General features: G+C 37.9%; 2 protein-coding genes across 2 annotated transcripts in view; one reads left to right on the forward strand and one right to left on the reverse strand.

Annotated features, from left to right (window-relative positions):
- Positions 1–109: 109 nt before the first annotated feature.
- LOC118737855 lies at positions 110–1,533 on the forward strand (the record flags this gene model as incomplete). The annotated part of the gene is given in 1 exon segment (XM_036468648.1): positions 110–1,533. A coding segment is annotated over 1 exon segment (1,013 nt), but the record flags the coding sequence as incomplete, so codon positions are not given.
- The window catches only part of LOC118737854 (filamin-A), a gene marked incomplete in the record, with an annotated part of 118,456 nt that continues 97,152 nt past the window's right edge, over positions 1,325–22,628 (reverse strand). The window contains 5 exon segments of the mRNA XM_036468647.1: positions 1,325–2,418; positions 2,489–3,004; positions 3,068–4,376; positions 4,469–4,638; positions 10,235–10,375. Of these exon segments, the coding sequence (XP_036324540.1) occupies positions 2,027–2,418; positions 2,489–3,004; positions 3,068–4,376; positions 4,469–4,638; positions 10,235–10,375 (2,528 nt within the window).

Raw genomic sequence — 22,628 nt, forward strand, 5'->3', positions numbered from 1 at the left:
CCAAAATCGTCATCAGTAAGAGACAATATTACCAACACAGCACCCTCGAAAGTTTCTAAGAAGCGAGTAGCTTCAAAGACAGCTTTAGCAAAGATAAATAAGAATGGAGATTTAGCCAATGCCAAGTGGCTTTCTATAGAGACTCAAGTGAAAGACAGTTCAGATGAATGCAACTCTACATTTGAAAAAGATCTGAAAAAAGCTATAGCACTTTCGTTGGAAACAAAGGCGGAGACTTGTAAGAATGGTACAGAGTCGAAAAAAGAAGACTTGCTAAATTCTGATTTAATCCAACCAATTAAGAATTTTAATTCGAATATGGTAGTTATACTTTCAAGCACCGATTCGGAGCGGTCATCTAAGCAAGCCAATGGTTATTCAAAAAAACTTACTACTGAAACGACCACAAAAATTGGTAAGCGAGCTACAGAAGATACAAAAGAAAATACATTTTTGTCGAATGCCGAAAATATTTGTAACTCTACGGCATTGAACGTTGCTGCCGCGCGCAAGCAGTTAATTAGTCGTCTACCGACAATAAGTGAAAACACAGCCCACAAAATTTTTCACGATACGCTGTTTAAAGATGATGCAACTCCCAAAGCCGCTGCACGTTGTTTGACTACCGTCGGTAAAAGTCTCGATACGACAGCACTAAACGACATTAAATTTGGAAAAAAGTTTATAACGCTTTCATCGCCTGAGCAAGGGCGAACAATGCCCAGAGTATGCGTCTCTGAAACAAAGCGTAGATTAAAACCACAAATTGTCTCGCGTGGTCGAAAATCGGCAATTGGACCAAGTATTAAAGAAAAAGTTAACAAAAAACAAAAACCAGCACGCATTCTTTTATACAAACCTCGGCAAAAACAGCAACCGCAAGGTGCCTATTTCCAAGTAACTAAAGAGCTTTTGAGTGATGTAATTGGGGAGAAGGACGCATGCAGATTTTTGAAGCACCATCTTGGACGTCTTTCATTTCCTAACACATCTACTGTGTATTACTGTCCCCCTGAGGAGGAACTCTCGAGCTCTGACAGTGATGACGATCCCTTGCAGAAAGTTGGGCGTTGTGGTGAATTGTATGAGTCTGTGCTACGCGATGATAACGAGATAATTTAAGATGGGCCACTTTTGTTTTAATGTGTAAGTTTTTAGATAAATGCAATGAAAACAGCTTACAAATTTAAAACCAATACCAGCGTTTAAGTTAAATAATATAAAAAACTTGTTCCACTACCTTCCAAAATATGGTTTAAGTTTTCTCAAAACTTTTTTTTTAAATCAAACACTACATTTTAAATAAAATACGAAGACTTTATAATAGTTTGAATGTCTAATTTTCCTTTAATTTAAATCGATTGTTGAGAATAAAATAAAAAAAAACAACACGTACATGATAAATAATATAAAGTGAATAATAAAAAGTATTTCTTCAGCTCGAACATTTATGTATGTATGTAAATTAATCTTAAAAACAATTATTTTCGTTATAAATGAACAATTAAATTGGACATACGAAACGTAAATGTATAAATATTACGTTTTATTCCACAAAACAGCAGGGATACACTTGAAATAGTAAGTATTTTTGGGTACAACAAATGTGTTTGTTATCCAAAATTGGCAATCGTTTTATAGGATATTTCATATAAATTTTGATTTTACCAAATTTTATTTACATTTATTTTCACACATTCAGTTAACTTAACAAATACATATGCGTTAATAAAAGTAACTCCGATAAAAAACGCGATGAAAGTACAAAAAATATATGTAGATAGGGAAATTTGAATTTTAGATGCAAACTTCGTTAAATCCATTCCTCTTTGCCAGTGATGACTTACTAGATATATGTGTATGTATTTATGTATGTATATAAGAATATTTCTTTAGATATTAGTACTATATTCGCGCTAACACTGCAAGGCATTTTGCTGTTTCTTTGTTCATACACCTGCATTCTGCATATTTGAAAATTATTGCACCGTTCGCAAGGCACTTTACATATAAATGAGCTTTTAGCCTAAACATCAATTTGAAATGGGGAGCCGGGAATATGTTCTTCGCCCCATTTGACTATTAGTATATATTGTCCACGATCGCGCACCATATAGTTCACGTTGAAGTTATTGCGACCGGTATGTTTAACATTGAATTCCTCGCAAGGACCTTTCGGCCCATACATGCCCACGAAGAGCATATTGTTGCCAGCATCTGTGGCATTCACGGTGAAATTGTTCTGTTTTCCCATATACGCCTTCTTTAAGCCCATGCCTTTTGATGTGATTTTGGAGGCGTCCGACTTAAATGTGGGCATATGGACGCCTGTGTTCTTGCCGCCTTTAGCTAGCTTTTGCACCGTTTCAACGATCACTGAGGAAGTCTCTTGAGCACCCTCATCGGCCAATTTATCGCCTTGGAAAAAAGGAAAAATACGTTGAAGTTAGTGGGCTGTTGAAAATTGCCGCAGCATTTGCATACTTACCAACGCAGTTTACTTTGAATGGCGAGCCAACAATGTGCATATTGTTGTATTTCACCGAAATGTAGTGCTCACCGGGGAGCAATGGTGTGTAGCGAACCTTGTAGCCCTCTTCCACTTCCGTGCAGTCCATGGCAACTTTTGAGGGACCATCAATGGAGACGGAGAGCGTGCCGACGCCCGCATTACAAGTGTTTATTATAAAGTCAGCTTTATGGCCAGTCTTAACTTCGTCCAAACCGGCGCCGGTGGCGTGTACAGCAGCTGGATCGGCTACATCCTTGCCGACCTTGATTCTGAATGGTGATCCGGGTATGTGTACGCCGTTGAATTTTACGTGGATGGCATGAATGCCGTTCTCGCGTGGATAGAAGCGAACCGAATACATTTCACTGTCGATACTCTGGATAAAGCAATCATCGTCAGTGCCGGATGGTGCAACGATTTTAGCATCGAGTGTGCCTTTGGCGCCATTCTTACGCACCATGAATTGATAGGGTGCATCGGCTTGGATGTTGCCTAAAATTTAAACCAAACATGTTAACATATGATTGTGCTGGTCCCGGGAAGCTGAATTCTTACCTTGAGGGAACTGCTGCACTTCCAGTTTGTGTGCATCTCCAGCATCGGGAGATATGTAAACCTTGAATGGCGAGTCAGGTATGTGACGATCGTTGAATTTCAAACCAACTCGATACTCTCCGGGTTCGGTGACCTTGTATGAAACATCACATGAGCCGTCCTTGCGATCTTTGAAGTCTATTTCAGCTTTGCTGGGACCTTCCACCGAGATAGCCAGCGATCCGCCACCAGCCTCACGTGTCCATACATTAAATTCAGCCGGCTCGCCGACAATACCACGTTCCAAGCCTGAACCACCGGCTTTCACTAAATGGCTTCCAAAGTCGCGCAGAGGACCCACTGTGAACTGGAAGGGTGAGCCGGGGATGTGCATGTCCTTGTAGCGTACCGAAACGGTGTGCACGCCCAATTCTTTCGGCACGAAATGCACCGAGTAGAGGCCATCTTCGACTTCCTGTATTTCCGCATCCTCAGTCACATTGCTGGGCGATGTTACACAGGCCATTAGGTCAAACGATGTGATGCCCGGCATCTTAAAAGTCAATTTGCACTTGCTGCCGATCTCAGTTACTGGAACTGCATCGCGTTCGCGCTGAATTTTTTCGCGCTTGCGATTGCTGCCCTCACCAGTGACTTTTACGGTGAATGGTGAGCCCTCAACGTGGTGATCGGCGAATTTCAGATTTACAATGTAATAGCCTGGCTCCGTAGGCTTGTATGAAATGTTGAGTGTACCATCATCTTTGTCGGTGCATTGGATCTCCGCTTTGCTGGGACCCTCAATCGATACGGATAGACCACCGTAGCCAGCATTACGTGTATCCACAGAGAAAATGTTGTCGGTGTGCGTTATTCCCTCTGTCAAGCCAGTGCCGGAGACCTTAACTTTCTTTGCATCGCCTACCTCACGCTCGCAAACGTCCACTTTGAATGGCGAGTTTGCAATGTGCGTACCCATACGTTTCACCGATACCATATGCACGCCGATTTCACGTGGGGTAAATGAGATGCCAATATTGCCAGTTGGCATACGCTTGAGGAAGCAGGGCTCTTCCAAGCCACTAGGCGCTTGAATAGACGCATTCAAGGCGCGCAGATCATCGTCCGTAATTTCCCCGGGCATGGTGACTTCCGAACAGGAACCAACCGAAATTTGATTACGCTTGCGACCCTCACCGGTAATTTTAGCGAAATATGGTGAACCTTTTATATGCTTGTCACCGAAGCGCACCGAAACTTGATATTCACCCGGGGCAGTTGGCAGGTACTGCACCGACACTGTGCCATCTTTGTTGTCATGGTAGTTGATCTATGGGGAAAAAGTGGCATATTTGTAGCTCGCGGTAGTACGATAAGTTCGATTTGTCAAAAGAGTTTAGGTGGTTGTTCATCGATACTTACATCGGCCTTGCTGGGACCTTCCACAGCCATAGTGAGACCACCAGCACTAGCGCCTTTAGTTGAAATTGTAAAATTGCATGGTTCACCAGTGACGCCGTGGGTCAGACCGGGTCCGTAGGCAGTTACATAACCAGATGTGATGGAATCGACGTGGAATTTAAAAGGTGAACCTAGAGAGCAGATAAGAAATATGAGAATCGCGGAGCTTCATACCATATGCATACATACATTTATGTATATAAATGAAAGTCACATAAAATTGGAAAATTAAAGATGATCCCATGAATGGAAAAGAATTGTTGCGATATTATAAATTCAACCGACATAAAAAATTCAACCTAGCAAAATCCGCCATATCTGCAAAAAATGTTAGGTTGGTTTTACGTGCTACCCACCAGTTTTCTAGTCCATTTTGTGACTGTTGTAGTGCCACAAAGCTCTCGAACATCCGGAAATGTTATCGAACTAATACTGAACTATAGCCATTGGAACTATTGGAATGAAGACGTTTGGGGTTCGCTGTGGTGCAAAGAGACTTATCTACCCAAGAGCAGACACAGGTAGGAAAAAGGGCGGCCGCCGTGACCGAGTGGGCGGAGGTGTACACTATCGCTTGGTATGTCCGTGAACATCCACGGTCTGAGCAACATCAAATAAAAAAAGCTTTTATTCTTACAGTCGCCGCGCTTTGGCAGCCAATGGGGATATCTCTTTCTCGTCTATTTTCAATACATCCGACCCAAAAATGTACCATCGAAGTCTGGCTTAGGTCGCATAGCGACCTCAAGTGAAAATACTCAATGTTAGCAGATGCGTAAGCGCCATTATTTATTTTATTTTATATTTCTATCTTCGGAGAAACCCCACATATAGGTGGACTGGACGGTTTATGTGGTGCCAACATCGTATATGACGAATATTATGTCAGACCGTTATTATGTCTTATAGTGTCCTCTCACTTAACGGTTACCAAACTTACACAGTCCTGCTGCTCTTGTTGTTGTTGTTGTAGCGGCTACAACAAACCCGCCCAGATGGATTCATATCTCAGAAGTTGTCGTCAAGCTCCCCTAACGGAAATCCTAAGAAGCGTTCACCTCAATGGGGTCGGTCCACATGGATAAAGGCGTTAGCGTTGTCGGGTTTTCCGGGCATACGAAGAGATGTTTCGAGTCGTGGGGTGTCTCTCCACATGCCGGGCACTCATTTAGCACATCTGCGTCTAATCTACTGAGGTATGAGTTTAACCTACTGCAGTAGCCAGAGCGAAGTGGGCTATTGTGGTTCTAGTCTCCCGAGACAGATGAAGCTCCGTCTCGTCGATGTCTCGTGGTTGTGCGCCTAGAACGGCATTCACAGGTCTGTCTGGAGTTTACATAACTCGAGACTGACTCCCTGCTTAATGAACCTCTGGACTTCGTCCGGCAGTTCGTAGAGATGCCTCCTGACGTGCCTGTGCGAGGGCATTTATAGGGAGCATTTTCACCTAGTCGTGCAAGTGGTGTTCTGGCGACATCAGAAGGCATCCAGTCGCTGTCCGAAGTGCAGTGTGTTGTGTTGTCTGTAGCTTCATCCACTGCGTCCTACTAGTCCACGGCGACCACACTGGTGCTGCGTAATTTAAAACCGGCCGGCCTATTGCCTTTTATGTTGCCAGCAACGTTTCTTTGTCTTTTCCTCAAGTACTGCCGGGTAGTGACTTGATACCCTTGTTGCGGCTCTGTACTTTGTTGACAATAACGGTTGCGTGCTCGGAGAAGGAGAGCAGACTGTCGAAGGTTACTCCGGATATTTTGGGGTTATTCACTGTCGGAATTGGTGTATTATAAACATGAATTCCCAGCGATTGTCTGACCTCCAGGTGGTGCACAGGGTCGCAGAGGAGTTTGTAGGGGAGAGGGTTAGGCTCCTAGCAGTGAATAAGCAATACAGCTCGGAGAGATACCCTTTACTTTCGAACACAAGTCATCAATTCCTTTCCGAGACGCCATTATCGAACAATCGTCAGCATAAGAGACAATAGAGACTCCTTCTGGTGGTTGAGGGAGCTTTGAAATGTAGTAGTTAAACAGTAATTGGAAAAAGACACCACCCTGTGAAACCCCCTGTTTTATTTTCCTGGGTTAACTCGATTTGTCTCTAAACATTACTGACAAGTGTCGACCACTGAGATGATTCGCCGACCGCCGTTTGAGCCTCTGTGCAAGAGAGGACGCCTCTATGTCTTCTAGCAGCGTGGAGTGGCTGACGGTGTCAAACTCCTTTGACAGGTCCAACGCTACTAGAATAGTTCGTGAAATACGGGAGCAGTAAGGCCTCTAATGTCTTCGCTAGCGGGGAAAGGAGTGTTATCGGGCGATAAGATTCTCCTTTGTTGGCTGGTTTCCCTGGCTTGAGCAGTGAGACTACTCTCCATATCCCAGATATCTGGGATGATGAGAGTGGCCATTGACGTATTGAGGACCTTCGTTAGGTATTCTACTCCCGCAGGATCCAAATTTTTCAGCATCAACATGCATATTCCGTCCAGCCCCATTGCTTTGGAGGTTTTCGCCTTCCCGATGGCCACCTGAAGCATGGTCGCCGAAAGAAATTGCGACCCTGTCGTCGTGCTTCGTCGGATTGGACAATGACGTCACGGTTGACCAAAACTTACTCACACCAAAGGCGAAGTCTTCAGATACTCTTCACACTTTTTCCGCGTATGTACGTTCACAAGCTGCCGAATCTCCGCGTTGAGATCCCTGGTACGGGGATTCCCGGGTTCGGCCTGACGAAGGATGTCACGCTCTTTGGCTAGAACAGCCACTTCAGCAGGGAAGTTTGGACGTGGTCTGTAATGCATCCTGCCGGTACAAAGCGAGCTGCAGCAGCAGTGACAACCCTGCGGAACTTACGTTCACCAAGGTGGACGTCGGTTGGTATGGGGAGCGCAGCGAAGGTGCTCTCAGTAAATTCCACGAAGCCTTTCCAATCAGCTTTAGAAAAGTTGATATAGGTCCGGTGTTCCGCGGAAGCAAAGTCGGTTCGTTTATCGATCGAGATGACTATGGGCAGATGGTCTGATGCTAAAGTCAGCATAGGTCGCCATGATACGCTGTTTATCAGACCAGCGCTGACTATTGTTATGTCTGGCGAGCTGCCCATAATCCTGGTGGGTGCGTCATCGTTCATTGTGCAGAATGTCGAATCGTCCATCTGCTCAGCCAAGTCTGTTCCCCTACGATCGTTTGACAGGCTTGAATGCCAAAGATCGTGGTGCGCATTAAAGTCACCAACTACCATACGGTTTTCACCTCTGAGAAGCGCACCTATATCAGGGTGATATCCTGCCGGGAAGCTAGTGGCAGGGGTATATAAACGTGAAATATTTCGAGTTCGACATCGCCTGACCGGACAGCAATGCCCTGACATTCTAGGGTATTATCCCTGCGGTCGATGTCTGCTTCAATAAGACGATACTGCACGGTGTGGTGCGTGATGAAGGCTAAGCCACCACCATTATCTCGCCCGCGATCTCGTCGGTGCACGTTTTATCCGGCACAATTCAACAATGTCGCCTCTTGGACCGTAGGTATCAATATACCATGCCTTCCCATGTAGTGGTAGTGGGTGGCGTCACAATTGGGGTTTGCGACCGAGCAGCGCAACACGGACCCTCGAAATTCCTCGTCCAATCTCGCGTGTTGCGCAGACCTAAACATGCCCTAAAGTGGCACCAGCCAAGGCAGGTTTTGCACTTGCCTGATGTGACGATACAGAATATCCTGGTCTAACATATCGTGCAGATTGTAGGAGGAACCAGGAGTTATTGGCGGCGTCGGGTGGGTGGTGGTGCGGTTGTGTGGTCTATTGTGTTGTTGTGTTGTTGTGCTGTGGTGTTTGTGTGGGGCTGCTCAGGTGGACTGGGGTTAGCCGTGGAGGCTGCTCTGTTTAAGCAGCAGGGGGCCACAAATGATGTGGTCCACTGCCGATGGGTTCGTTATCCTGAGCAGACTCTGAGGTGACTCCAACCGTCGAAAGTATTGATCTTGCCTGAGGTGGAGTTGTGGTATAGTCATCTCTGGCATAAACAGCAGGTGTAAGTTTCTGGCCCTGGGATTGACTCGATGCCAGCCCTGAGCAGAAGAGTGCGTAGCAAATGCAGTCCTATGGACGAACAACTTCTGAGATACTTCGCGGACTTAAACCGGGTTAGATCGCCGAAACAACAGCCCTTGGTCGGGTAAAACCCGAGTCATTCCGGTACGTAGAACTGTCATGGGGAAGACACAGTCCTGCTCTCAACGTTTGGTGATTGCCAGTTCGAGCTTGAAAGGTAATAATAGATAGAGCATACACATTTTTGTTGTAACATAGATAGATGAGATGCTAATGTCTACAAAAAAATGTAGAGCAGCAGCGAATGCAACACTTAGGGAGATCGGATTTTCGGCAACCCTCTGACTAGAGCGGGCTTACCATATAAAATGTTGGCATTAAGCGCTAATTTGTATGTAATTCTTGGTAAGGGCGAATAGCTCTGAACCGTAGATTCGCTTTCAGACTACAGGTATGTATTTACAGGCATTAACCGCTAATTTTTATGTAATTCTTGTTAAGGGCGAATAGCTCTGAACTGTAGATTCGCTTTCAGACTACAGGTATGTATTTACATACATATATCGACTTCCTGCAGAACAAATACCTTCGTCGACAATGCGAAATTTGATTTCGAGTAGGTATATTTCTTAGCCCGCCCCAAAACTTATATTTAAATAGACTGGTTCCACTAACGCTTCAGGTGAAACAGTGTGCAAGAAGCTACATAATTCGCTCTGCATAAAAGGCATTTATTAAAGAGTAGTGCAGTGTTATTGAATGAAACTTTGTGCTAAACGGCTAGGCTGGTAAGTACAACTGGTTTGTTGCTGCAACTGTAGGGAATGCTGGATCCTTTGCCAGCTTCAAATTGCCCGGTTAGGATGGTAGCATAGTATTCAAAGAAGGTGTTGAGTAGAGATTGGCACGGGACAAAATATTTAAACCCGATACCACCCATCCCGAAATTCAATTTTTAAATCCCGAACCGGCCTATGCGGACGATTTTCAGAATTGTATCGCAAGTCTCGTGGGCACCGAAAGCTATCACTAAGAAATATTCACATGCCTTTCAAATTAATTTTAAATAATAAAAAAAATAATATTGAAAGATCTGGCATCTTCCGGTTCTTTTGTCAAACTTGACATGTGCTCTAATTTTTCGTAGGAATAGACAATAAACAACTATGACAAAGGTGGGATAATTGGGCGGTCCGGAATTTTTATGCTTTCACCCCCTGGGATTGTTCTATACCGAAAAAAATATACCCTAATATTTTTATTTTGAAATCAAAAAATATTTAGAGGTCGCTTAAAGCGCCCAAAGATTTCCAATGTATTTTATATGCGGAAAAAACAACGTTTCGTAGATATGGCATAGAATATTTAAAAATTAATATTTTTCTTTCTTCAGGAGAGAGCATTACAATTCCGACTTTACGGTTTTTAGACCACCCTAGTGCGCACAGTGTTGTATTTTTGAAGGTTCTGTAATTCACTTCTGAATGTATTTCAACCTCTGCCAATTTGAGTTCAAAGTGCATTAGATTGAAATTCACAGAAGAGTGAAATTCAGAACCTGCCTGAATAACTCAAGAACGAGAAAAGATACCTTTGTTCCATTCTTTTTGCTTACTCGGAAGAATTGTGTGCTTAAAAAGAATAAAAACTTAGGTATGTATTTACCTTGAACGGGCTCGCCATTATATTTTACTGCTAGCTCGTGTGTGCCTTCTTCCTTGGGTTCATATTTGATTGACACTGTACCATCGCGATTGTCCTGAATGACAGGTTTATCAACCTTTCCGCTTGGCATTTTGACCTCAGCTTCAAAGAAAAAGAAAATAGAAAATATTTTTAGAGAATTTTTTTTAGAGAAACTTCTGCAGCAATAAAAAAGTATGTATCTATATTATGCATATTTTAGTGCAAAATTCAAAAATTGAATTTTTTAACCAAGTAAAAAAATTATGCAAACGTTTTTATTGCATGTATTAAATTGATTGGTTTTCATAGATTTCCGAGATGTACTTATTTATATATGTATGTATGTATGTATTAGGGATGTAAATTTTTCACCTTTTCCGATCTCGGGATTTTCGGGATGCCGTTATCACAATCCCGGGAAACCGGAATTTGGATATTCATTACTTTTCAATAACTTAAATCAAAAAAATTGCTTCTATATTGTTTGAGATGCTCTCCTACCATGAAATAAATAATAAATAAATGGGTTTGAAACCTACTTTTTTATTTAAAGTGGCGTTTTTATTTTTTCTCTCTGACCGCAGGATTTATTGTGAAGGGCTTTGTAATTTCAAAGATATGATTAGAATAAAAATATGGGTACCAAATGCAATAGGAAATTTCTTTAGAATTTAAAAAATGAAAATTTTTTGGATTCAAAAGGATGAGTAGGTAATTTTTACCCCGATAAAGTCAGAATAACGAAATTCCAGGATGTTATCGAGTTTATATAAGTCTTTAATATATAATTTTTCCAAAAACAAATATTGCGAAATTTCAAGGATAAAATTTTAAAAGGACATTACCAGCCCTTCTGTACCAGAAAATTGAATCTGTTCTGTATTCTACAGGATTTCCTCATTAATTTGATACCCATACCTCTTCTCTAGGCATATTTCTCTGAATTTTTTTAAATCATTTTTGAATTACTGAAGTCAGAGTGAAAAAAAAATAAAAACACAATTATATTATATTTGGCCCATGATTTCGCGCAGTGCTGTATGTATAATGAGCTAGACATTTATAAAAAAGTATCAATTATTAAATAAAAAAAGAAAAATAGCCAATACTGGTCAAGAAAAGGAGTTTCTATTATTGCCATCAGTGCAAATCCCGAAAATCCAGGGATTACTTGCTAAGAATCCCGCGATTTTCGGGACCTGAAAAAGGCCGCGATCCCGGGATTAACATTACTAGTATGTATATATGTACATATACATATATAACATGTTTTAATTGGATTAATTTTTGTAAACTTTGACATTAAAAATTTAAATAAAATTTATTGACGTGGTTTCTGTTATGGACTGAACTATTTTTTAAATGAAAATGATTAAAAATAAATAAATAAACATAGTTAGATAAGTTGCGGGCAATATCATTTCGAATTTTCCACCTATTATTTTGTCCATAAGTGTCATCTGTATGAACAGATAATACTCTGTATGTATGCATTACATACGTGGTATGTGCCATGTGAATTCTCAACACATTTTAATTAAATTTTATTTTCTAGGTGGTTTTATTTCTTAAAATTTTTTTTTTATAATAAAAAGCGTTATGAAAAATGGCGTCGCAATTAAATGTTTGATCGATGAATCAAGGCTAAAATATTTTTGCTAAAATCAATGTTTCGTTTGTGTCTTTTGACTTTGCTGTGTTTGCTATATAATATTTTGTAGTACATAATGTTATTTTTGAATTGCGGTATAAATAACTACAGCCGATTTTTTATTTTTATTTTAAAAATACATACATACATATGTACATATCAACAAAATGTCATATGCACATCCAAATACATAAATAGTTTTTGGTTTCTTTATGATTAGTGGATCAAGCAGACGACATCTGCAGTTGTTTATAGAAACGATTGGTGATTATTTTGTATATTTTATGTGTTTAACCAAATAAACGAAATTTGATTTTTCCGTCGCTTGAAATTTTAATTTTGTGCATGTTTTACGATAACACAGGGTGTTGCAAAAGAACCGTTTATTTGTATAATTGAGCACTCGTGCCCACAAGGCTATTTTGTGTTTGTTCACAGAACAGTTAAAAGCTAACTGGAAGAACTTTATAATCAGAGCTGGCAAAAATATGCATACAAAAATATATATTTTTGTATTACGACGTTCTTCCATTCTACAGTAAACAGTTGGTATTAAAGATTTGGCGACGTCGACAATTGCAGTCCTGAGCAATTTTTTGAATACTCAATTTTTATATTTGAATTTTTTAGCCTAACAAAGTGATATTTGAATAAGAAAAAATCATCATAACTTTGTTCGAAATTTGCACTTTTATACAAAATAAAAGCAACAAAAATAAGAAGAATTTTCTTCAACTAAAACTGATTGAGATTTTTGTTCTCTTAAAGCAATGTGTTTTTCTTATAGCTGTTATTTTTATTGTTTTTCTTGTAGGTTCATATGAAAATATCGCACTTACCAGACAAAAAAAAAACAAATAAAACAGGGCTATCGAGCAAATATTTTAATATATATAAGCTGACAAAAATGACACATTATAAATGTAAGCTTTGACACTTTTGATGTACAAAAACTATGTCTCTTTGTCTTCCTTCGCCTTCTTACTATAGTAAAATTAAAGACCGGAATATTTTCTATCGATTCCTGAAAAACAATTTTGCGCATATTTGCAACTTCTAACGTAACCTCATATAGTAATGATGGCATTTATGGTAGCTTAAAGGCGTTTTCGGGGTTATGTTTGCATGGGTATGTGTTAAAATAAATCGATTACTGCCATTTTTTTTTGGATGTTTAGTTATAACATTATTACTAACATATGTATAGAGAAAATTTCTGAATGATATTTTCATCGGACCGCTTTTTACGTCCTTTTTAAAGCATTTTTGAGGTTAGGTTTGTATGCGTGATGTACTTTAAATAACCCGATTACACCCAATTTTTGAGGTTAGGTTTATATTTCCCGTAAAAAAATAAATCGATTACATTTTTCGTTTTTTCTTGATTTGTGTGCATACCACTGTGAGACGCCATGGTTAAATTCGGAATCTCCGAAAAACTAAAATGGCTATGTAGTGTGAAATTGAGCTCAACTTTCAGCTCCGTTCGAATTGGGAAGGACCTGAGTGAAGTGCAACTTAACTCTGATGTTGGAAAGTGTAATACGAGCACAAGAAAATGCTCCTCCTGACAACATACAAAGAGTTTCCGCGGATTGGGTCAACGTCACTGTCAGCTAGGTGTCGCATTAACACCACCAATACTGAATAGCTAGAGATTACGTATAGAAAAATGTTTGGCAACAGGTGCTAATTTGAGCTCGGTAGGAAATCGAAAAGCAAAGTACTGCTTCGACGAGCAAAAACCATGCTTTACAAAACATCTATTGATGTCCGTTTTTTATATGATGCAGAAAAAAGGTGGTGTTGCACAAATTTGGAAAAGTTTCTGGGGGCTTTAAGAGGCAAAGGTGAAGGGAAATATGTAGATGAAGATTATGATAAACATAAAAGTAAAAGCAAAGATAAATATAAAGAAAAATATGAGGATGAGGATACCGATAAAAGTAAAAATGAAGGAAGAAAGATTAAAATAAAGGTACTTATAGAGAAAAGGATACAGACAGAGACTCAATCTGGGGACCATTTCGGGATTTTAGAGATTTTCGGAATTCTCGGGACTTATCGATATAACAATCGATGTTTTGTCGGTTTTGTTATTGATTGATTGTTATTGATTTTGCTATCGATATTTTCGGAGCTTATCGATATAATAAACAATATTTCTTACCGATTTTGCTATCGATATTTCAATCGATTTTGTTATCGATTTTGTAATCGATTTTTTTTATAGATTTTGTAATCAATATTTTGATCGATTTTACTATAGATTTTGCTATCGATATTTTTATCGATTTTGCTATCGATATTATTATCACTTTTGTTAACGATATTCTTTTCTTAATGTGTGCTTTCGTTTTTGACTTGGATATGCTCTTAACCATACCACGTATTCTACATTTAAATTTAGCGGCTGTGTCTCCGATACAGCCTGCAGACCAAGACGAAGGCGCTGGACTGTTCCTGTTTTTACATCCAAAGGCTGAAGTTTTAATGGGTTTTTGTATTGTAAATTTTGAAATATTGAACTACTTAAATTTAGATGACTGGGTAGTTGGTTCATACAAAACGTTAAAAACTTTCTTCAAAGTAGTATTGGTAGTAAGTAAAATATTGGTATGATGACTTGGACCAAAAAATATTCCTTATAAAAAAATAGGAGGGGTTTGCCGCAACAAAACCTTCATGTTGTCTTCTACCAAGCCACCAAGAATAAGTAAAAGTTTTCGAAAATGTCGTCCATGCTGCTTTTCTTATTTTTTTTTCTTCAACAGATTATACTTTCTCCTTAAGATAGAGAGGTCATTTGTTTATCTTTATAACCCATAAAATTTACTATATGTTCTTCATTATTAAAATTTCAGTGCAAAAATAATCCTTTTTTAAAAAAATTTTACTACGTTTAATTGAAGAAATCTATGCATTTAGATATTTAATTTAATAATGGACCGCACAAATGATCCTACAGCTAGCTAGCTAAAGCGTAATTTCCATGCAGTAAATAATTTCGGCTCTTAACAAATTAACGCTAATGTAATTTATGGCCACAGTTCGTCACACGGCGCCACATAACTCTATTAGCTAAAATACATACTATTCAAAAATTAATTACTCTAAATATGGCACACATATGTATGTATGCATGTTTGAGCTGAAAACTAGCTCAGACGATAGACGCCCTCACCGTAGCATATGCTAGCAGATTAGACCGTACCAAAAAAAAAAAGTTTGCTCTGAGTCTGAAATATTTTCGTAAGGGTATTTTTTTGCCGATCCTGTATTTTTCCATGTTTGTCATATATTCCGCCTTTACACCGCTCTAGTTCCTAATACCTTAACATGCCACCCTAATGTCGAATAAAATCATTAAAGTTTTGCCAAGTATTTCGATTTGAAGTAAAATTTAATTTTTGTTTGCCTAACTTAGGGATCGCCTTTTTAAATTTTTCGTCATATCATCGGCATTTATAGTTGGTCCTTAAAGTGCGATATGTTGAGAAACAAATTCTTTGTTTCAAAGTTCACTTACGACCCTTAGGTACGCCAAAACAAAAAAAAACATTTTTTTCGAAATTGCCTTTACTTTAGACTCAAAGGTGTACGACGAACTTGTTTTGTTTGCTTGTAAGCTGGTACGGTCTAATGTACATACATGTATGGATATATGTATAGTGCGACATATTTGAGAGGGTGCCAGCCAATACTAAACAAATAAATGCAAAGAAAAAAAAAACACACCAACAAAAAACTAGCTGAATCGGCGAAAAATTGCTTAATTGAAAAATTGTAATTTTGTGTTGTGTTGTGACGTGTTGGTAAAACATCCATACACTGCATACGAATGCTACATACATATGTATTTAGGCGCTCATGTGCATTGCTCAAATGCGGGTGTGCTCATATGCCTATGCATTTGGCTTTGACGTACGCAGACCACCAGGGCGTATGCGGTGGAAATGGTGAAAAATAAACCCAACAGCAACAAAATAAACCAGAAAAAAAACCAAATAAAAATCAACGTTACGTATACGCATCGTTGCACCCAGCCAAAACTGCGGCATACAAATCCTACACTTCGCTTGCAGTGACACCCGAAATTCTTGTAATTTATTTGCAAATGCTGCAGTGATGCGCGAAATTTGAAGGAATCGGATAAAAATTGTGATTGTAGCGCAAGCCAAACGCGATACGTATGTATGTACGTACGACAGCAAGGTGCTCAAACGTCGTTTGTTTGTGTATTTTTGGTTTTGCTGTTTGCTTTGGTTAAGTTGTTGTAATTGTTGCTGCTATACCTAGGCTACACTAGGCAAGTTTTTTCATCGTGCAAATAAAAACAAATTAAAGACAAGCAAAATTGTGAACGCAACGATTCATTAAAAGCGAAGACTGCGTAGTGCGGAATCGGTGTACCCGTATGTACATACATATGTAAGTATTTATTGCAGCCGCCTGGGCCGATCGTAAATTATGTATGTTTCTAACTTCAAAAGGTGTGCAGTGCTTTGAATGCGAATATGCTTGTATGTATGTACATATGTAGTAGTTTCTGTGGTGTTTTTTAAGTCTTTATTTACGAGCATGCAGCCTTGGAGCATTAAATATGCTCTTAGTTAAGAATTTATGTATGTTAGATTTCTCAGTTCAAAAAGCATAAAAAATGCTAATTTGCATGTAGGTATACACAGACAAACATACATACTTATGTATGTACATATGTGCACCTGTACATACATACTTATATGCGATGTAAAGATAGCTGTTTTCGAATTTGTTAGAACTCTTTTGAGTGCTATAAATTGCAGCAATCAAGCGTTGCTTGCTTTCTTTATTACACGACATATAACATATGCTCTAGCAGACACCGCAAACACACACACGCATACATACATACATATATATGTTTGTATATCGTTGTACAGGGAAAATATGTATGTGTGTATGTATATATTAATGCCCAAAGCATTCAAATATGTAATAATTTGTCTTCATAGTTTTGTCCAGCTCACACGCAATACTCGTCCCTTTGACTATTGCGCCAACTGAAATATATGCAATTCTTTATTACTCACATTTGCCGGCAATTCATAATTTTGCAATCCCTTTAAACTTTTGTTTTTTATTTTATTTTTATTTTTTTCAGTGTGCACAGTAAGTGCCCAATAAATCTGCGAAAACAAATTGACTTTGCAATTGGCCCAACACAATTTTTGCTTTCCCCCGATAAACAGCGCCAAAGAGCTTTCTCACGCCTTAGCTGCTGACTGGCGGCCTTTTTCTGCTTTTGATCTTTGAATATTTATTCAAATTTTTTTGCGTTTGTACATAGCTGCCAAGTGGCACGCGCACACTTCCATTTACTTGATTTATTTTGTAGGAAAATACAATTAACTTATGCATGTACGTTAGGGTGGTCCAAAAATGCACGGGAAAATCGAACTTTTGCAATTTTACCCAGAACTAAAGAATACCGAGAATGAGGACACTCGTATTTTTAAAAGTGTCGCCGCGGCTTTGAAATTTTCCATATATATATATTGTAGATGAGGCAAAAATATTTTTTTGTTGAATTGTTATTGAATCGTTGAAAATAAATATTTTTGGATCGTATAAGAATATCAGAAACCTTCAAAAAAAAAAAACATAACAGAAAAAAGTTATTAAAAATCTACGAGATTTTTCAGCCGCTCAAAACTTGTACTTATTTTCAGAGTTGGGCATTAGTCGAATAAATTGTTATTGAGATAAATATTCGAATTCATTGATGAAAGAACTATTCGTGAATAAATTGCTTATGAATAAATTATTCGTGATTTTATTCGTTATTTAAAATAATTTTTAAAAATTGATTTATAACACAACGTTTACTTTTACTTTTATTCCTATTGTCAAGGATTGTGAGTTAGTTGAATTTTGTTTACTATTTTATCAAGAATAGTAGCCCGTTCTCGCTTGTTCCCCGCCGGCCGCTGGTAAGAACTTTTGCGTTGGCCAATGCTAGAATAGCGTTGAAAAGCAAATATGGATCAAGTAAAAAGTCGTAATCTAAGTGGGAACAACTAAAGTGCAGAACCATTCTCACACATATTTCTACCAAAAATAGTACCGCTCTGATGCTATATGCAAAAAAAAAAATCTCTTTCGATGTCATGATCTTTTCTAAGCTTGCTTAATTTTCTTAGAAGAAGGCTACTTAACCTTTAATAGGATCTGTAAAAAATAAATGTTGAACCACTCTAATGTACATGTGTATATACATACATATGTATAAGCGGTAATTCAAAATGTTAGAAACAATGTCCAACCACCGCTTTGTTGTTGTTAACTAGTCTCTTTTGACAGCGAATATGCCACAATTTTAAAGAATAGTATTTTAATTATACATCTGCTGCTTTTATTTGTTTGCGTTTTTGTTTGTATTCAAAGGCGCACACAAATTGAAAACGGTTTCCAAATTAACTCGACATTTTTCTGGTCATAGTTGATTACACGCTAATTAGCTGTTTTAAATTTTGCTTAGCCCTTGCTAATGTATTTCGAATTGCAATGTAATGAGCCCATGGTGCACATTTTTTATTTACATACATAGATATGTATTTAAATATTTGGTGCCGCAAAAAACACAATAATAAAAGTTTATGAGTTTGTCTTTTGTTTCGGATTTAGTGTGTGTATATTTCCCTTTAGCCGAGTGGTTAGGGGTACGTCATTTCACTCGGCAGGACCTAGGTTCGATACTTAGTTGGAGTACCATGTAAAAATAACAAAAAAAAAAATTCTAACAGCGGTCGCTCTTCGGCGGGAAATGGCAAACCACCGAGTGTGTTCTTGCCTTTGTAAGGCGAGTGTATTTGTGTTACAACAACAAAGCGCGCACAGCAATGTGGTGGAGAAGAAAGGCCAAACACTTAGCAAAAATGTGAGCGTTTTTTGTAAAAACGAACGAACAAACATTTAGCTTAGGTTTAAGAGGATTTCACAAATTAAAGTTCATCGGTAAACTATGTAAGTGCATAATAAGCATCCGCAGCACAACGAATGTTTAGGGTTTGATAGTAATTTTAAATTGCTAAATTGTTAAATAAAGTAGAAAGCTAATTTTCATATTTTTTTCTTTTACTCTAATTTATCTCTAGCTATTTTCATTCTATTGATCTTAAATAAATGAATTATGCTCTCCAAAAAAAATTGGGATTAAAAGCTCCCGTCAAGTTAAAAAGCTATACAAACATATGTATTTATGTGTATATGTATGTACATTAGATGCGTTATTTTCTCCATACATTTTGCTAAAGTATTTCAGATCCTCCCTCCGGCAGCAGAATATAAAAATAGGACGCTAAAGACTTAACAAAATGGAAAAAAAATTTCATTATTGCAAAAACTGAATGAGCTACTCCGAAAACCGCGATTTATAAGACTGTTTTGCTATAACTTTAGATCCTTATATGAAAACACATTTATCTTACACAAGAAAAAAAATATATATATCCAATATTATGAAGAAGAAGCCGCTAAAGCGAATGGCGTACTCAGTTTTTTAATACAACTAACCAAAAAGTTACTCACACGGCCTAAAGTGACAATTTGTTACTATTTTTTACGAATTTTCAAATTTATTCGTTAGGATTTTACAGATAGTAGTAATTTTTCCAAAACTAAAATACTTAAAATTGTAGCTAATTTAATGTAGTCATAAAAAAAGTTGACAGATTTCAAATAAAATTATATTTGAACTAATAAATTAGATTTACGTAAAGCCATGTCTGACATACGTACTTTAAATTTTATTGAAATTTTTAACAATGTCGTTTTTGGATGCTAGGTAGGGAAACACTTTCTGATGCGCCTCTACGAGTTGAAAAACCATCTGTTTCTCGGTTTCGGAAGTGGTTACTTTTTCATTTAACTTTGTTGCCATACTTATTGCCCTTTCGGCCGTATCGTTCACAACAATAATTTTTTTACTATTGCTTCAGCGCGTAAATAATTTTGGTTGTTTATCCAGCGACTGGGGTCAATTTCCAAACAATTTTTGTAATTTGATGCGTCCACAAATAATGCCTCAAAAAATGTCTTTGTATTTTCTGTAATAAAAGCATCCATACTTAACTCCACAACATTCATCGGGTCTACAACAATGTCGAAGAGTAGGGGAAATGTTGATTTAAATTTTGATTCTCTAAGTTCTCTTCGTTTACCATTGTTGTCAAATTTGTTTTTTTAATGTTAAGGTATTCAGTGTAGAACTTGGCAACGTCATGCTTCACTGCTGTCTTTAACTTAGTGACGACGCCTAAACACGACCAAATGTTTACCAATTCACCGACGACGCGAAAAATACTTTCATTCACTGTTAAATTGTCTTCTAAACGAAGGTTAATTAGCCGACGCAGAACGTGCTCCCGAGTAGGCAACGTTGATTTCGAGAAATTGCGCAGTGTTTTCTCTGTAGTTAAAATTAAGTGCACTTTTCTTTATATGTATTCAATTAATGAAACTTACCAATTAGGAAGTAACTACTAGTCTTTGTCGTTTTCTCCATTATCGCTTGCATCAATATTGTCTATTTTTTTGATTATGTAAGATAATAATGTTATTATCAGTCGTAAATATAGATTACAGTATTCTACAGTACGACAGTTTTATCCACTCCTGCTTTGGCTTTTAAATTTTTGACGATGTTTGTCAAGTTTGAAAGTGGTTTTCAAGATGGCTTCACTTAAGCCTAATTTACCAGTTCAAATATAATTCGATCGAAAATCTGTTCACTTTTTTAAAAACTACATTAAATTAGCTACAATTTTATATATTTTAGTTTTGGAAAAATTACTACTATCTGGAAAATCCTAACGAATAAATTCGAAAATTCGTGAAAAATAGTACCAAATTGTCACTTTCGGCCGTGTGGGTAACTTTTTGGTTAGTTGTATTAAAAAACTGAGTACGCCATTCGCTTTAGCGGCTTCTTCTTCATGAGATTGGATATTTTTTTTTTCTTTCTTGTGTAAGATAAATGTCTTTTCATATTAGGATCTAAAGTTATAGCAAAACAGTCTTATAAATCGCGGTTTTCGGAGTAGCTCATTCAGTTTTTGCAATAATGAAATTTTTTTCCCATTTTGTTAGGTCTTTAGCGTCCTATTTTCATATTCTGCTGCCGGAGAGAGGATCTGAAATACTTTAGCAAAATAAGTCATCTAATGTACATATGTATATGCATTTATGTAAATTCTTAAAATTAATATGATGTCGCATAAGAAAATACTTAAGTACATACATACATAAGTAATGGAGAGCAGACAGTTAACTTTAAAAATTATGAAATATAATGGCGTTGTCTACAAAAAAAAAAATTGCTTTTTTCCTCAGCGTCTGTTCAAGGAGGGCAAAAAAAGGGCACAATTTTTTGATAGAAACGAAAATGCCATAAAATCTAAATATTGTGCCAAAAGTAAATGGAGGCAATAAAATATAATTATCGTTGGCCTTCGCGTTTTTCGACTTAATGGAAATATTCAAATGTTTTATTGACACTAGTAAAATATTAGCAGACCAAGTTATTTTTTTTTAATGGAAAACAGTTGTGTTTCATGTTACTATGTTAAGTATGCAAATAAATGCGTTATACATACATATGTATACATATGTATATGCGTGGGCGTGGGTGTATGTTAATGGCTCACACATTTTTTAAATAATTTTGTTTAATAAATGTATTTAAAGTTATTGATTAATGGGCTACAAATTATTTATATATGTATATAGCCCGTTATGATAAAAAAAAACGAAAGTTTGCAACATACATGCATATGCTTGCCGACGGGCTATCGCTGTTAGGAACATCTGTTAATAACTTAGGTGTTGCTAGTGTAAAGGGTCGAATCCAGGTCCAACCGAGTGGTATTATGCAATTCTGCTACTCAGCCACAGCGGCCGTGAATAATATCTGTTATGTTTGTCTTATAACAAGAGAGTTAGCCTTTCTTGTCATTTTACTCTTTTCCCCATGACAATAGTCACACTTTGAACAAAGTGGAAAACCATATTAAGGTTTGGGACAGTTTTATCCTCTGGATAAAGCATGCATTTATATTTGTAATCGATTGAATATATTCACAAAAAAAAAAATAATTTATTCAAGTTAAAAATAATTCTATGATTTTGTTTTGGTGCGAACCACTTTTTGTACTCGATTCGTCGTTCGATACATACTTGGTATCGAAAGAAAATTAATTGTATAGAATCGATTGGAGCCAATGCCATGTCTTGTCGGACATATTTTTTCTATGGAAGAAATCTTGCAGAGCTTCGTTTTTGTGAAAATAATTAATGAATCTTACTTTGAAAATTCTCGATTGAACGCTCTGCGAAGAGGCCGACTGCTAATAGGCACCACAGATGAAGCTTATGCCATGCCAGGCGGTATACAGCTAAGGTCAGGCATCAGTGCTGTGTCCTAGGCTCCTCAATAGCCTTGGCATACGTAAATGTTCCTTGATCGTGGTTGTGAAGTAAATTTCATTACAGGGACTGGGGCCATGCTGGGGGCCTATAAAAAAAAACAGTCGCTAGCAGAGCCTTCCCGACACCGGGCCGCCTCGGAAAGTAACGGTGGCCTTACCGTGGCAAAAGGCGCGACAGCAGCGGACGATTTATTTCCCCATAAGAATTTTTGACCACAGGGCCTGCCTCGTCGGACAGGTGGTCGTACGATCGAGA

The sequence above is a fragment of the Rhagoletis pomonella genome, unplaced genomic scaffold (genome assembly GCF_013731165.1).
Source record: "Rhagoletis pomonella isolate Grant_MI unplaced genomic scaffold, Rhpom_1.0 Rhpom_scaffold_00004, whole genome shotgun sequence".
NCBI classification, from domain to species: Eukaryota; Metazoa; Arthropoda; class Insecta; order Diptera; family Tephritidae; genus Rhagoletis; species Rhagoletis pomonella.